This window comes from Petaurus breviceps, unplaced genomic scaffold (genome assembly GCF_028583685.1).
Source record: "Petaurus breviceps papuanus isolate PSGF00001 unplaced genomic scaffold, PetGlider_PUasm1.0 76, whole genome shotgun sequence".
Lineage (NCBI taxonomy): Eukaryota > Metazoa > Chordata > Mammalia > Diprotodontia > Petauridae > Petaurus > Petaurus breviceps.
In genome coordinates this window covers 47,229,671-47,247,846 of record NW_027186473.1, presented here as the reverse complement: position 1 = coordinate 47,247,846, position 18,176 = coordinate 47,229,671, and the positions used below count along the sequence as shown (strand labels likewise).

General features: G+C 38.6%; 1 protein-coding gene across 4 annotated transcripts in view; it reads left to right on the top strand.

The window, feature by feature from the left end:
- The window catches only part of GYPA (glycophorin A (MNS blood group)), a 77,950-nt gene that overhangs the window by 51,650 nt on the left and 8,124 nt on the right, over positions 1 to 18,176 (top strand). The window contains exons 7-8 of one of the 4 annotated variants that reach the window (XM_069105448.1): positions 924 to 1,009; positions 3,764 to 5,892. The exons of 1 other annotated variant lie outside the window; for it this stretch is intronic. In XM_069105448.1, coding sequence (XP_068961549.1) covers positions 924 to 1,009; positions 3,764 to 3,778 — 101 coding nt within the window. In that variant the 3' untranslated portion in view covers positions 3,779 to 5,892. Of the gene's footprint in view, positions 1 to 923; positions 1,010 to 2,279; positions 2,414 to 3,763; positions 5,893 to 18,176 lie in introns of those variants that run through there. 2 more of the 4 variants (XM_069105447.1, XM_069105449.1) reach the window with 2 other exon arrangements.

Below are 18,176 nucleotides of genomic sequence, written 5' to 3'. Positions count from 1 at the left end.
TCTCTTGGTAACCACAATGCTTAACACAGAGTAGGTACTTAACAAATGTCAGTTCGATTATTGACTGAATGACATTTATCTTCATGATTTTCAGTTTTCTGTCTTGTTCACAGACCAAGATTTTTCGACATTCTTTTTCCCAGATAACTTTTATATTCTTTTAATGGAGAGGCAGAACAGAACAAAGAATGCTGAACTGGGTTTCAAGCCCTAGGTATTCCACTCTGCGACCTTGGGGGAGTTATATAATTGACTTGGGACCTAAGTTTCCTCATCTAAGAAGTGAGACAGTATCTAACATCTCTTCCTTCTCTGACATTTGATGATGAGGCAGCATGGTCTACTAACTAGATTGCTGGAACTGGAATCATAAGAAATACGTGTTCAAATCCCAGTCCCGTCACTTAGCACTATGACCGTAAGCAAGTATCTTAACATCTCTGAATCTCACTTTTTACATCTATAAAATGGATGTGATAATATCTACCACTTATGATCATTAATTACAATAAATAATCATTAACTATACAAATCATTAATTACAATAATAATAATAGCAAATTACATATGACAAATGCTTTAAAATTTAGAAAAGCAACATGGAAGAGTGGTTAAAGTGTTGGGCTTGGTCAGAAGGATCTGGGTTTGAATCCTGTCTTTGTCATTTACTATCTACATGACCCTAAGCAGGTCACTGAACCTCTAAGATCCCTCTATGAAACCACAGATAATAATGGAATGAGTTGTCCACATGAAAAAATCCCCCAAACTAAGAGAATCAGAGATCATTTGCCTATGTGAATTCAGCTATACAAAACAATTTACCTAAATCATGTCACATACTAAACCCATTTTCTAGATGGCTGCTACATAGCTGTTTATTTCTTTCCTTTGCCACTAATTTATCTCTCCCTTTCCCTAAGTGGTCGCCGTGATAGTTTTTGCTGCAATAGCTGGGATCGTTGGTGTCATCCTCTTTTCATCATTCTTGATTCGCCGGCTAACAAGGGTAAAACCAGAACTTTAAACTTATGTAACATGATCGTTGGAACAAAATTTACATAAAACATGCTTTTCTTCCCTATTTACATGGCTAGGTGAGCTGAAGTAGCTCATAGAGATAAGCTAGCATGCTGCAGTGGATTTGGACTTAGGAATACCCACATTCAAATTCTACCTACGACACTAGCTGTGAGACCCTGGCAAAGTCACTCGACCTCTTTGACCTTGTTTTCTCATCTAGAAAAATTAGGCAAGCAGAATTGAAGGTCTCAAATGTCCCTACCAGTCCTCACTCTGATTCCATGAAAAAAAAAAAGAATACCCTTCTTCCCCCAGTGCACTCCTTCCCAAATTTTCTTTATCTTCAATTATTTTGGTGTTCTAAATTTCAAAAACTAAATCAAGATTTTGGAAGATACTGGAATAATCTTAGATTTAGAGCCAGAAGACCCTCTGCAATCAGTTAGTCCAACTCTTTTTTCTTTAATAGCTAAGAAAACTGGGGCCTACACAGAGAAAATTATTTACTCATGGTCACACAAGCAAGAACAGTACTTAAACCTAGGTCTTCTGAATTCTAATCTAGTTCTTACCCCTCATGCTGCCATATCTGTCAACAGAGAAAATTTCTTAGAACCTTAGTATCTAGTCCAGGGCTTCACTTTCAGGCAATCTGTCAACTTTGCTAGCTCAGGATCCTTTCATAATGAGTGCAAAATTAATAGGATAGTTTAATAGCAATTTTTCCCCATTCTAGAGAGCTTTGAGATATTAAAAAGCACTTTCCTCATAACAACACTATGCAAATATTATTTTTCCCCCAGAATATGGGCCTGTAAAGATGAATCTAGGCAGTGTTCAATGGTCTTTGGTACAAATTACCTCTACCCCTGAGAGATAATCTTTGTATTTCCCTTTCCATTTCAGAAAAAGGAAAAGCTGTCAGGAGTTAATTGGGAGTGGGTGTGAGTTGCAGGGGAGAAGAGGGGAAACATTCTGTCTATTTCAATACCAAGTGCCCCTGGAACATCCAAATGCCAACAAAAATTATATGGTGCCAATGCTCTAGCAAAGGCAACCCAGCAGTCATCACCATTAGGAACATTTGTTGAGTAAGGAAGAAGTTCATTAAAAGAAGTCTACAAATTTAATGGCAACTGATTAAGATGAGGAAAAATCTACATCTCAAACCTCATTTCACTTTTTTTTTTTTACATTTTCTTCCCTGGGGTTTCCAAAGAGTCACAATACTAATAGTTTTCTGTTTTTATTCACAGAAAAAATCATTCAACCTAAAGAACAAGGACATGACCACCCCCTAAAGTCATTTTGAGACAGAAAAGCAGGTTGAGCATAGTACTTTTTTATTTATCTTGTGCTCTTCTGAAAGTACAATAAATAAGCATGTAGCTTGACTGCCAGTTGATTTTTGTTGGCCAGCAATGTGCTTTTTAAGTTCAGGTCAGAAAATTGTGGTCTTGATGGCAGACGTAAAAAGTGACATATTGTCTATAAAAAATGTCCTTTCATCTCCATCTCTGCCCTGTGCTTTTAAAATTAGTTTACTTTGGGGATAGTGAGACCTAGGACTTGAAAGAAACCACCACAACAATAAGCAGAGTCTGAGATACATTCAGCCAAAGCATTCTATCAGATCTGTACAATTTGTGGTGGTGCTGGCTGGGATTCCAACATCATCCTCTCCCTCTTGCCATTTCCTCTTCCCTCTGTGACCCTTCCACCACATCTGGGGCCATCTCCAGTCATCCTGATCTATATCTTGCCACTGGACCTGGATGACTCCAGAGGAGAAAGTGAGGCTGGTGACTTTGCACAGCCCTGCCTCACTTAAATCCAATGTCATGGCTTCACCTCCATGATGTCATGGTCCTCTTCAAGAATGAGGACTTATAACAACAAACAACCAAAACAATACTGTGTATTACACATTACAAAATTAAGAAAACATTAATATCTGCCTCTAAGAAGTATACATGCCCCTTCTCCCACCAGACAGATTGCTGTGAAATTCAGACCCAAAGAGAGGGAGCATAAAGAAAGGGAAGTATGTCCAAAGTTGCTAACTGCATTGCTTCCATTAATCTCACAGTTTGGTTCTCATTTGTTGTTGTTCAATCATTTTTCTGACTCTTCATGACCCCATTTGTGATTTTCTTGGCAGAGATACTGGAGTGGCTTGCCATTCCTTCTCCAGCTCACTTTACAGATGAGGAAACTGAGGCAAATGGGGTTAGGTGACTTGTCTGGGGTCACACAGCTAGTGTCTGAGGATAGCTTTGAACTCAGGAAGATGAGTCTTCCTGTCTCCAGGCCTGACAGTGTGTCACCTAGCTGCCTTTTTTATTCTTATTAGGCCTTTCTGGATTTGTCTTGGTTTTGTGTACTGGGGCTTATCTTAATGGACACAATATCAGACATATGGATTCTAGTCTAAATCTAAATAACTGATACTCCCTTTTTCTTAGTTTGTCCATCAATTAATCAAGTGCCAGGTGTCCAGGTCAGAGTGATTTATAGTTAATTAGAACATTAATGAAAATGAAGTCTTCAGGGGGACATGTCCATAAAGCAGGGCTGAGCAATTACATCAAATAACTAGGAATTCAAAGCTTGGGGATGGTTCTGTAGGGATAGAGGCAGCCTGGGGATTTGTGATTCTTTTGATAATTATATCAGCCTCTCTCAAACCAGCCATGTCTCATCCTATTGCTTTTATCTCCCCTTCCCAACCCTGCAACAGAGAAGCAACATGTGAAAACATCCTCCCAAAACAACGCGAAAAGAAGACATTGTGAATGATTCTGTGGAAAAGTGGGAAGCATTGTTTTGTTATGAAAATACAAGGCACCTCCCGGAAATGGAGACAATGTCAGCAGACACATTTCTTCCAGAGGTTCCTGTTCTAGGGACTCAGTGATGGATTGATAAATGGCCCTGCTGAGACAACTTTTTTGATGTTGTAAAAAGTTCAGTTTTATTCATATTCCTGCTCTGGCTTTGTATTTGCTTAATTGTAGAACTTAATAGTTTTAGGAACTGACCTGTGATCTCCCATCCCTGCTCCCTTGGAGGGGTCTTCTTTTAGTCTTTATACTACATTTCATAAAATAAAGAACAGGTCTCTTATGGAATTCCAGTGCCAGCATCCTGAGATTTGCTTAAACCTTCAACTGCCCTATTTCTATTAACCTTTTAATCTGAGGAACAAAGGTGCTAGCACGACTATATGTGGAAATGCTTAACATGCCGATGTAAGTCCTGCTCACAAAGACAATCAATCCAGAATGCACAGCATCATGATACCTGTATCCACCATAGACTGCAGCAGAAGCAAGAGGTCATGTGGTATAAAAGGAAAGAAAAATTAGTTCTATTATTTAAATCTATTTGATCTTGGACAAGCCATTTAAAACACATGGACCTGTTTCTCATCTATAAAATTCAGATAATTTTATTTAATAATTTTTAACCCAAACCTATAATTTCACTTGATGTAAGAAAGTTCCATTGAAGAGTTTCCTCTCAGTTCAGCTCTGTTCTGGGATTCCAAGTCTCCAAGGAGTGCCTAGGACTTGGCCTGGCCAAGATTGCACAGTCTGTGTATGCTCCCAGTGGAACGTGACTCGAGAAGCAGAGTTCTATCCACTACCCCAAGCTGCCTCACTGCATCTATTAAATACCAGTTGTGTGCAAGGTTCTATGCTAGGGATACAAAGACAAAACAGGATTGAGTGATTTCCCCAGGGTCACAGAGTTATTAAGCATCTGAGACCAGATTTGAACTCAGGAAGATGAGTCTTCCTGACTCCAGACCAAGCAAGCACTCTATCCACTGTGTCACCTAGCTGCCCCCATTTTCCCTGCAGGAGCCTCAATTTGTCCACATCTAAATAAAGAGGAAATTGGTTTATATGACCTTATAGGGACAGAGGCTGTACAGCTAGAAGAAATTTTACCAGTTATCTAGTCCATTTCTCTCATTTTACAGACAAAGAAACTGAGTCATACAGTACCCTGCACATAGCAACCAAATGATAAATGTTTGCTGAATGAATTCATGGATAGCTTAGTTAAGGTCATAACTGAGAGAGCAGAGATTTGAATCAATGCCTTTTTGGCCCCAATTCCATTGCTTCTGTGACTAGAAAACCAAAAGAGTTATGTACTGACGTTGGAAAAGGAACGAAAGTAACTTTTTTGTTATTTGCCTCCTGTTGCTAGCAACTTTCTAAAAACTTAATATTCCTGTAGCTATTTGAAAATCAAATGAAAAATCACATACACAAATTAGAGAATGTAAGGTGAATTTAAAATCTCTGCCTTACCCCTATTGGTCATTAATAAGGGTTTGTTTTTTTTCCTTTTATATCCATGTTTTTTAAAAATTAAATTAACTTATTTTTAGAATATCCCTCTTAGTCCTGCATGCAATGGTTGGCACAAAGTTTAACTTTATCACAATCTTCTTTGTAAACGTTATATGTCCACTTTTTAAAATGAAATAAAATGTAACAGAAACAAAGATGAACTTATATTGTGAGATTCAATTAGTTACATGAATAGTCCAATCATCACTTTCATTTTCATTTAACTTTGGGGTATTAAAAAAAAGTAACAAGTTTTTTAAAATGGTACCCCCAAATAAGTAAAAATCAGATAAACATAGTTACTTTACCATTTAAAGGTTCACAAAGTGCTCCCCACACCTTTAGCCTCCCAACAATCCTGGGAAGTGGGTACTGAAGGGTGCTGCGATCTCCATTTAACATGAGGAAGTGGAGGGACAGGGAGGCTAAGTGACTTTCCTACTGTCAGGCAGCTAAGCAAACTCCAGAGGCAGAACTCCAACGTAGCTCATCAGACTCCAGATCCAGCCTTCTTTCCATGACAGCATGCTGGATAGATCCAAGGCAAGAGAATTTTTGTGGAGACAGATATCACGTTAGTTAGAAGATAGAAGAAAAAGAAAATGAAGAAGAAGGGCACATGATCTAGGCCCTGAAAGAAGGAAAGGATTTCAAGAGTAAGAGATATGTTTTAGGCATGGAAGGATGATGGCCTCCAAAACCCCACAGTCAAGAGAGAACACAGGGATACTGGGGATTTTCCCAGTTTCTATCTATATTTCCTCACTTTCTCATATTTAAGGACTCAACCCTATGGCTTGTCATTATTTACAGATAAATCTATGCTAATTATTGTTTCTAAGTCACCTCAGTATGAATTTAACCTTGTAAGTACTAAAGTAGACTCACACTGTTCAGAACTTTTTCCAAGTAATGGGCACAAACTAGTTCTTAATAAATAAGTACCATATTGATCGATATATTCTGGCATGTTTCATATGTTATGCATAGTTATCTTTAAGATAATAAAGTCTTTTTAAGAATGAATTCCAAGTTGGAAAATTATGTTCTCTTTTATTATAACCCCTGTCCATCTGTCCATCCCTCCCTCAAATTCAATTTCACTACAATAACCTGTTCCTAAACTCCCAATATATATCTATGTCTGCAAAAGGAAGGAAGAGGAGACTCTACAGCTATGTATAGACAATTTAAAATTTGTCAACAATTCAGTATTGCTTTCTGATCATGGGTGTGGATGCTAATGTGAATAGGCAGAAAAATGTCTATTAAGGAAAACCAGGAAAGAACCTGGATCTTTGTAAACCAGATAATCGATCTTTCTAAGCAAAAGAGGTCTATGCTTTGCATTTTTGCAACAATGAAAATTAAGATATTTACCTCCCATGGTAGCTCATCCCTAAATCTGTCTGCAATCTAGACTTGAGATTATAATATCCATGCTCTAGTTCAAGGGTTCTTTACCTTTTTTTGTCCCATCGACCCATTTGGAAGACTCATGAAGCCTATGGACCCCTTCTTGGAATAAGGTTTTCAAATGCATAAAATTAAATGCATTTTAATTTTATGCAAATACAAATGTAAAAATTAAATGCTGAGGAAATGGAGGATAAAAGAAGAGGGTTGTATCATGGGATGAGATCACAAAAGAAATGAATTCTGTTGAAATACCATTATCAAAGTATTTTTTAAAAGAATTTCACAGACCCCAGATTAAGAATCCTTGATTCGTACTGTAATAGTGCAGTTATGGACAGTGGGGGGATGTGGGGCAAGGAGAAAGGGCAGCAAGAGAAGGTTCTGAGGTGGACCATATCCTTCTGCATGGCATGAGGGGTGGTGCATGGCTGCAATGCCACATCTGCCCCCTCAAAGGGCTCCCTCATTTGGCTAAGAGTCATCTCCACCTCATAATTAGTCGGAAATCATTTCTAACACCCTGACACCTTATTTGGACAATACAAAGCTGGGACCTGGGTCTCAAAACTGCACCTCTCTTGGGTTAGGAGAGTAACCCTAGAGCAGGAGCTCTTCCTTATAAGAGCCAATTACAGCAACACTTGGCTGAGGTAATGCTAACTGAAGGCTCAGGTAGCCAATGGCTTTGGGAGAGAGAGGGTATGTTTTCTCCCCCTGCATTAAATTATGGTTTACCTGTGTATTTCTGTGTGCACCTTAACTATTTCTGGAGACAAATATTCTTTTTTTTTTTATTTTTGGAGAGGGTAAGGCAGGGCAACTGGGATTAAATGATTTGCCCAAGGTCACACAGTTAGTAAGTGTTAAGTGTCTGAGGCCAGATTTGAACTCAGGTCCTCCTGACTCCAGGACTGGTGCTTTATTTGCTATGCCACCTAGCCACCCCAGCAAATATTCTTGAATATAGACCTGGAAGGAAGACTGGACAAATATGGGTAATAGGAATGGAACTTAATAAGTCCCCAGGACAGCACCACTGTTAGAGGCCAGATCCAAGAGAGCAAGGAGACATGATGTCATCTGAAGGCTTCATTTCTGACTACCCAGGACAGATGCATGTCAAGGCATATTTAACATTTATTTTCTAAAAATTAATCCTTAAGGAATGATTGATCCTATTGACTCTTCCATATTATGCTTCCTATCATCTCCTCCAACATCTCTACTCCTTGCACTCTTTCTATCTTCTTTCTCTAGTTACTTCTGTAAAATTTTCCACTTGCTCTCATCCTCCCAAGTATGTATGAAGAGAGGGTTGAGAGAGGGAGAGAGTGGGAAAAGAGGAGAGCCATGGTGACAAATGGGGAATTGAGGATGTGGGTGGTAGCATAGTCACTGGGTCATGAACTCCCTGGGACCATACGTCTTCACTCCCACCATTTTGTACCCAACTATCACTGTTCAACTCCTGAACCAGGTGTCCAGAAACCTTGTGGAAGATGAACTAAGGCACCCAGCTCTCAAGTCCCTGGGATCATACTTGTTCACCCTGGTCATTGTTTCCCTGCTGACTCACTCATATTCACTCCTTCCCCTTTTCATCTCTAGCTTTGACAACTGTAATCAAATGAACATTATTATCACTAGTAAAAAGAACAACTGTCTTCTCCGTGACTTCCAAAACCAGAAAGTCCTTCTGCTACAGTCATTGTCTCTCCTTATTAAAACAGAAGATAAACTCGTTAAGAGAATAAGGATCTCACTTTGGTATTTGCATCCCAAGGCTTAGTACAATGTTTGATACATGGTAAATGTTTAATACATGCCTTTTCATTCATTTTTGTATTCATGGCCTAAAATCATCAAAAACAGAGGGAAAGATCCCATATAGTAACAACTAAACTATGTAATATTTTTTTTTCTAAAAACCACTTCTAGATTCAAGTGGTATAAAGTAGCCAGTTATTTCCATGTTGCACGTGGTTCATTGTTTCAGACACAACATTCCATTGAGATAAAGCTAGTTTCCCTTTCTGAGTCTTCAGTCAAAATTCTCACTTCCTTTACATAGCTATCTCAAACACTGTATGTCATTCTTGGTCTATTTTCAGTTTCATAAATTATTCTCTCCTTCTGTACTTTGAATCTCTTCTCACCCATTCCACCACTCACTATCTTTTCTACCATTTCACCCCTAGGGGAAAGTCACTCACAGGAACTAAGGTTTAGCTACAGATGTTTAGTTTGTCATCTAGGAATTCTTTCTCTTGCACCACCCACAGCATAATATTATTCCCTAGAGTTAAGTGAAACTTTTATAGTGACTAGTAACAGATGGAAATAAATGAAATAAGATGAAACAAAACCATTCTCAATTCTCCCACAATTGACTGGGGAATTTCCTCAAAAATGTAATGAGGGTCTCTTTAGTGTTCATGGACCTAGAGGGTGTCATTCAGCCACGATGACTTCTTGAGGCACAGTGCAGTGCAGCAGAATGGAGGCAGGGGACCCTAGTTAGAATTTCATATCTACCAACTAACTATCTGTGATCACTGGCAAGTAATTAAATCTGTCTTGTGCCTCAACATTCCCATATTTAAAATGAGAGAGTTAGGCTCATGATCTCTGACCTCCCTTCTATGATTATTATAATTCCAAAATTTATGTCCCTTATTTCTGATTTCTCTACAGGGCATCAGAGACTATGTTCGTCTGTAATCTAGTCTCCTTTAGTGTGGAATACACCAGCAGCTAGGTGGTAGATAGAACACTGGGCTTGGAACCAGAAAGACTCATCCTCATGAGTTCAGATCCAGTCTCAGACACTTACTAGGTGTGTGACCTTGGGCAAGTCACTTTACCCTGTTTATGTCGGTTTCCTCATCTGCAAAATGAATTGCAGAAGGAATGGTAAATTGTTCCAGTATCTTTGCCAAGAAAACTCCAAATGGATTCACAGAGAGTCTGACATAATTGAGAAATGACTGAACAACAACAACACTCAAGTCCAGCAAGGCAGTGTTGTAAAAAAGCACCAGAACTAGAGCCAGAAGATATGGGTATAAATCCCAACCCTGCTACTTATTTCCTTCTAATCTTAGACAGGTCAGCTTCATCTAACTGGACTGCAATTTAACCATCTGTAAAATGACAATAATAGCTAGCATTTATATAGCACTTATCATGTGCCAGGCCCTATCCTAACTGCTTTATAATTAATATCTCATTTGATCCTCACAATAGATGTTATTATTATCCCATTTTACAGTTGAGAAGTGAGATAGAGGTTAAGTGACTTACCCAAGGTCACACTGCTTACAAGTATCTGAGGCCAGAGATGAACTCAGGTCTTCCTGACTCCTGGAGCTCTGTCCACTGAACCACCTCACTGCCCCAGTAAGAGGATTGAGCTGGATAAGACTTGAAGAAAGGGGAAGAAAGGAGAACATTATAGCTGTCTTCAAGTATTTTTTAAAAATGTCATGTGGAAGTCCTGTTTGGCCCCTGGAGGAAGAAACAGGAACAATGGATAGAAGTTTCAAAGAGAGCAATTTAGGCCAGATTTGAGGGAATTTTCCTAATACTTGTTCAGTCATGTCTAACTGTGATTCCATTGGGGTTTTCTTGGAAAGATATTGGAGTGATTTGCCATTTCCTTCTCCAACTTGTTTTGCAGATGAGGAAACTGAGGTAAACAGGGTTAAGTGACTAGCCCAGGGTCACACAGCTAAGAACTGTCTGAGACTGGATTTGAACTCAGGAAGATGAGTCTCCCTGATTCCAGGACCAGGGCTCTGTCCACTGTGCCATCTAGCTATCCTAATATTTAGAGCTGTCCCAAAGTGCAATTGGCTGTCTCAGGAAGCTCTCTCATTGGAGAACTTCAGACCTTAAACTTGATGACCTCTTTGGAACATGTGGTGGAGGGCTACACATTTAAGGATGAGTACAGCTCAATGTCCACTTAAATCTCTTCCAGATCCAATTTGCTGATCCCAATGGTCTTTTCTAGCTAAAGGTGATGAAGTTCTGTGGTGTGACCAGAGCACATGGTACAGCAATGTTGTCATATCCTTTAGTCAGGAAAGATCCTATGCCTCACTTATTACAATATTCTTGTTTTCTTGCTCAGACATTGGATATCATGCCAATGGAAAAGAAAATGTCCAATGCTCCCAGGGCTTTTGCGCTTTTAAGAGACAAACTTGGAAAAATTGTAAAGTTAATAAAAAGCTAAAGCCATGCTTATGCCTCTGCCCTTTGCCCACCCCTAACTCTTCTCTGCCTTTCAATCCCTCCCTGCAACTCTTACCCAGATACTTAGGACTTTTCATTGAAACAAACGTTTACTAGTGTTGCATAAGAGCAAAAATTCATTGTTCCTGAAATTTTAGATTTAAAAGACCTGAAAATGGTCCTATGAGACTCATTCCTCATAAATATTTTCTTTATTAAGCATCTTTTTCCTTTTAAAAAACAAATAAAAAATCCAAAAAGCAAACTTCAACTTCATCATAAAGAAACTTCTGTGTTAAGAAGTTCTATCTGTAAGTAGTTTAGAAATATTAACCTGGTTTTCTGTGCTAATAAGAGGCAACATGATTTGATGGGAAGAGAGATACCCTCCGAGTACAGAAAACAGATATTCCAAGACCTGCTTCTGATGTATACCAGCTGCTTCATTTTAAGCAAGCCATTCCTGACTCCAGTTCTGTCCCCAAATAAGACAACAAATTTCAAAAAAGGAGGTGATCTGTATTGGGAGAGGAAGTTCAATCACTGAAGGTTCCTTAGTTGTCCAGCATTTAACACAGTGTTTGGCACATAGTAGGTGCTTAATATTAATTAAGCACTAATTAATTAATAAGCATTAGCTTGTCAATTTGCTGACTGTAGAATCAGAGGGTATGGGTTCAAGTAGTGTCCCAGATGCTTACTGCCAATAGGACCCTGGGCAACTCATTTAACCTTTCTGAGAATTAGTTTCCTCACTAATGCATTGTTGCTGGAGTTTTGAAACGATCCAACCATCTGGAGAGCAAATTGGAACTATGCCCAAAGGGCTATAAAATTGTACATACCCTTCAACCCAGCAATACCATTTCCAAGTTTGTATCCCAAAGTGATCATAAAAATGGGGAAAAAACCCACATGTACAAAAATATTTATAGCAGCTCTTTTTGTGGTGTCGAAGAATTGAAATTGGCAAATGCCCATCAGTTGGGGAATGACTAAGCAATCTGTGGTATATGAATATGATGGAATACTATTGTTCCATAAGAAATGATGAGCAGCAACAATGCAAGGATCTAAGACAACTTCAAAAGACTCACAATGGAAAATGCTATCCACACACTTAGCACCCACCCAGAAACACCGGGCCGTGTAACCTTGAGCAAGTTACTTAACCCTGATTGCTTTAAAAAAAAAAAGAAAAGAAAAGAAAATGCTATCCACATCCAGAAAAGAACTATGGAGTCTGAATGCAGATCAAAGCATACTATTTTCTCTTTTTTTGTTGTTTCTTCTTTCTCATGGCTTTTTCCCCCTTTGGTTCTAATTTTTCTTTACAACATGACTAATGTGGGAATGTTTTTAAAAAAAAGAATCAATTTCCTTATCTGAAAAATAAGGGGGTTGGTCTTTAATGTCCCTTTCATAGACATGATCCCATGCCCATGAAATCAAAGGCCAGTTCTCAAAAAATTAGATGTGTGTGTATGTGTATGTGTGGAAGGTAATTGCTCATAAGAAACCTCAGAGAATAAAGACTATTTCCAAGTATTCAGATGCAAAGTGAAAAATTACATCCCATCATGAAGATGCTGACAGAGCCTCTGTTCTTATGCCCTTCAATTTTTCTTGGACTCAGTATTTCAATTAACACTTTTCTTATCCTACATTTAAGTAAAGCTTATGTTGTCAGTAACTGTAGCATCAGCATTCATGTCAGATTATTCTTGGCTAAATATATAAGAAGATGGAAGGTTTCCAGCTAATCTTCCTTTTTATGTCTAAGAGGTTGAGAAAGCTTCCCCAAGGAAAATTTATTGGTTTCTTCTTTGCTGTCCCATTCTAATGATATTCCTTATCTCTTGTCATTATAGCATATCTTCATAAGTCAGAGGAGATGCATGGAGTTTAGTACAAAGGAATTACTTAGACATTTAGAGCAGTGGTTTTTTTTTTTACTTTACACAATTTTATTCTTTTTTACTTTTAAATTTAATGCTTTATTAACTTCTGATTTAAATCATTCATTTCTGCCAGATTTTGAGTTACAAATTTTCTCCCCATCTTTCCCCTACCCACTCTCCTGTAGGGTGAGATACCCTATTTAGTGTGTATTTCATTCCCTCCCCAAGCCAAATTCAATGAGAATAAGGTTGACCCATTCCCTTTTGCCTTCCTATTCTTCCCCTCCATTGTAACCATTTTCCCTTGCCTCTTCTATATGAGAGAGTTTACCCCATTCTGTCTCTCCCCATCTCCTCTCATTATATTCCACTCTCACCTCTTCATTTCACCTTTTAAGTATCATCCCTTCCTGTTAAATTGGTCCTGTGCACTCTATGTATACCGATAAACATATATATATATATATATACATATATATATATACACATTCACATATGTATTCATATGCCCATATACCCTCATATATAGACTATATATATATGTGTATGTGTGTGTATATATATATATATATATATATATATATATATTTCTATTCCCTTCAACTACTGACAGAAGTTTCATCAGTTACAATTATTGTTTTTCCATGTAGGAATGTTAATAGTTCAATTTTGATAACACCCTTATGATTCCTTTTCCCTGTTTCCCTTCTCTTGCTTCTTGTATCTGGATGTCAAATTTTCTATTCAACTCTGGTTTTTTCAGCAAGAATGCTTGAAAGTCCTCTGTTCCACTGAATGACCATACTGTCCCCTGAAACATGATACTCAGTTTTGCTGGGTAGGTGATTCTTGGTTTTAATCCCAGCTCCTTTGACCTCCAGAATATCATATTCCAAGCCCTTTGATCCCTCAGTGTAGAAGCTGCCAGATCCTGGGTTATCCTGATTATGTTTCCACAATATTCAAATTGTTTCTTCCTGGCTGCTTGTAATATTCTCTCCTTAATCTGGGAATTCTGGAACCTGGCTATAATATTCTTAGGAGTTTTCTTTTTGGGATCTTTTTCAGGAGGTGATCGGTGGGTTCTTTCAATTTCTATTTTGCCCTCTGGTTCTAAAATATCATGGCAGTTTTCTTTGAGAACTTCCTGGAGGATGATTTCTAGGTTCTTACTTTGTTCATGGGTTTCAGGTAGTCCAATAATTTTTAAATTATCTCTCCTGGATTTATTTTTCAGGTCAGTGGTTTTTTCCATGAGATATTTCACATTGCCTTCTGTTCTTTCATTTGTTTGGATCTGTTTAACAGCATCTTGATTTCTCATAAAGTCATTAACTTCCATTTGCTCTAATTCTGAAGCAACAATTCTCCTCATTGAGCTTTTGATATTCTTTTTCCATCTGGCAAAGTCGGCTTTTTAAGGCATTCTTCTCCTCATTGCCTTTTTGAGCCTCTTTTGCCATTTGAGTCAGTCTCTTTTTTAAGGTGTGATTTTCTTCATTCAGGCTGTTGACTCTTATTTCATAATTGTCTTGCATCGTTCTCATTTCTCTTCCCAATTTTTCCTCCACTTCTCTCATCTGCTTCTTAAAGTCCTCTGTGGCCTGTAACCAGCTTGTATTTTCTTTAGAAGCTTTTGGTGCAGGAGTTCTGACTTCATTGTCTTTCTCCTTTTCCATGATTTGCTCCTCTTTGTCTCCAAAATAGGAGTCTAATGTTGGAATCTTCTGTTTGCTTTGTTTCCTTTGCCTGGTCATGTCACCCCTCAGTCACTTGACCCCTGGGCTTCTTGCCACAGTAGGACTCTGCCACCAGACAGGGGAGCTTTTGTCCCAAAAGCTGGGGTTTTCTCAGTTGCCAGAGGTATTAGATGGGTGCCCTCTCTGAGGCCTCCACACGCTCTGGCAAGCTGGACACACACCCCAGGACCTCCACCCTAGACTGCAATCCAGATCCAAGCAGGTTAAAGCAAGAGCAATTACCCCTCAGACTGATCACTTGGTCCCCCTACACTCTGCAAACCAGGAGCTGAAGCTGCCACGTGGCGCTGGCTGGCTGTGCCGGATGTCTCAGCAGCTTCTCGCCTCAGGGGCAAAAGCCAACACAGTCCCACTTACTGGGTCCCAAAGTCCAGACTGCACTGACCTCTCACTTTGTCCTTTGCATCTATGTGTTGATAATTCTGGAAATGGCCACAGCTGCTGCTGATCTTAGAGCAGTGCTTCTTAAACTATGGGTCTCAACCCCATATGGGGTTACAAAAAATTAGCTTGCAATGACCAAAAATTAATTGAAAATCAAATGCTTGATGAATCCAAGGTGTTTCTGGCAGCACTTACCTGTGTTGCATCATGTAATTTCAATGGAATCTTGGTTCTAAACACAAAGCATGTGCACGTTGCACTGTGTATGTCCTCAGGCCAAGCAAAGCCAAAAAAACCACTGCCAAAACACCAAAAGGGGTCAAGTGAAAAAAGTTTAAGAAGACTTTATTTACACATGTTATCACTAGTAACTTAAAAACCACAGATTGCTATGTGACCTAAGAAGATAGTTTTGTCATAGCTGACAAGGTGCTATGAAAAGTTTGATCTCTGATGACAGAAAAAATGTTAAGATGATGATTTTCTGAGAGAAAGTTCCCTGTAGAATTCTGCCTCTGTTTTCTATACTGCACCAAATACAATGAGCCCTTACACTGCCATCAAATTGTATCACACAGTGTGCATTTATAGGGAAGAATGTTTTCTTCAATAGAATAAGCTTTTATTCCTAGATTGCTTATGGAAATATGAGAAACAAATTCTAATTCACTTGGTAAGCAGATCCCTCAATTAATAAAATAATCTGAGAAGCCTAGCATTTTTAATTGACACTTAAATGAATTGTAGACATGTCAGTGCACAAGCTATATGAATTAACTATGACTGTATTACTCACACCCCAAGACCTTCATTAACGGCACTTCTTATCAAATTTCAGTCTGTATACAGGGTGGAGATGGAAAATGACATGTTAATATAATAACATAGCTAACTACATTGAAAGAGCAGGCCAAGAAATCATGAAGACAAGTCAAGCCCTGCCCTTGTCATATACTATGTGACCCTAAACAAATCATTTGACCTCCTAGTGCTCTAACCAATTCTTTAGGACAAGTAAGTTGCAGAGAAAGTATCCACATGGGTAGAGAGAGTTTCTTTACTAGAGAGCTCCCTACACTAATGAAATCACAGATCCAGTTCCTGTCTCTATCTGCAGCCTTAGTAAGATGCAACTAAGGTGATGCAGTGGATAGAGTATTGGGCCTGTGGGCCAACAGGATTAAGTGACTTGCCTAGGGTCACACAGCTAGTAAGTGTCTGAGACACATTTGAACTCAGGAAGAGGAGTCTTCCTGACTCCAGGCCTGACATTTTATTCACAGTACCACCTAGCTTCCCCTCCACACTAGGATTTCCCCATAAATAGACACATCTAAATTTCAAAGGTGAATGAAATGACTTTCCACATTTATATCTAATCAAGAAACCATCTTTTCTTTTCAACTTTCAATATGCCATGTGTGTACACATAATTTAATACTTTGGTGCATCCAACATTTCATCAATGAAGGTACTTCCACCATCACTGCAGATCATATTTCATCCTCACTGTCTCATCCTGGGAGATTTTTATCCATATTCCTCCATGTGGTAAAAGACATTTTCTTTCAGGTACTGGTTGGAACAGATAGCCCCTAAGATCCCTTCCAGCTTGAAGATTCAGGAATTGAATTGACTGCCCACTATTTAAAAGAAAGGAGCCTCAGAAATCTCATGTTCCAACCTGCCCTTGTCCCAGAATCCTGATTCTACCACCCAAAGCATTTTGTTGAAGAAACATCTATTGGGATGCACTTTACTCTCCTGAGTCAAAGGCTTTATTTCTAATCTTGAAGCCCTTCTAGTCTGGAACAAACTTCCTTAGCCTAAACTTTATAACCCACGGTCATCTCCACACTGCAGTGAGGAACTTTGTAGAGGATGTGTGTAGTCATATGTCAGAGATATTAATTATACTCATAATTCCTGAGACATCGATTAGACTATTTGTTGAGTTAGTAACACATATTCACTCAAACATGCCCACAAATACTTCACCATTGGCCACTAATTACCTCTACACAAATGCTGATTGCTTTCTCCCAAGTCTTCTCTTCCCCATTGTGGAAACTACTGTCTATGACAACCAAATATTTCATATGAGCCAGAATTCAAAGATTCAGAGATTCAAACCCACATCTTCTGACTCCAAATGCAATATTCTTTCTTTTTTGTTCAATGCCTAGCATAGCAATGTACAGAATGGTTAGGCATTGAGTAGGATTTGGGGTGATAACAGCAACACTTTATCTTTTTCTAGATTTTAAATAAAATCTTAAGGTAAATACTAGCAATTCTCAGTTTATGGAAAGAGCCCAGGTTCTGAAGAATTCAGGTCCCACTTTCGGTGCTTATTCCCCGTATGAATTTGGACAATTTTTTCAAATGCTCTGAGCCTTATTTTCCTCATTTACAAAATGAAAGAACCAACTAGGGAATATAGCACCAAGCCTGGAATCAGGAAGACTTATTTCATGAGTTCAAATCTGGCCTTAGACACTTGCTAACTGTATGACCCTGGGCAAGTCACTTATCCCTCTTTGCCTCCATTTCCTCATTAGTAAAATAAACTCAAGAAGGAAATGGCAAAACCATTCCAGTCAGTATCTTTGTCAAGAAAATCCCCAAAGGGTTTAGGAAGAGACAGACATGACTGAAAAACAACTAAACCACAACATAAAATGAGAGAGTTTGACAGATGACCTATAAGGTCCCTACTCATTCTAAATATATGATCCTGAACCCAGAAGAACGTTGAGTTACTAAATACACTGAAAATATGCACTCAGGAAGTGGAATAAGAAATAGCAAAGAAGTTTTATGACCAAAAAGGGAAGTATACCACTCAAGTGTTAAGAGTAAATGGTGATAACAACAATAACAAACTGCTCATATCAAGGTTGGCAAAACACTTCACAAACATTAGGTTGCTTGAAAAAAAATGGGAAACCCAAGTGTTTCCCACAAAATATCAAGATCCTTGTCAAGGCTTCTAGTATTTCAGCTAGATCCTCTACAAAGAGAGAGAGAAGAGACAGAGAGAGAGAGAGAGAGAGAGAGAGAGAGAGAGAGAGAGAGAGAGA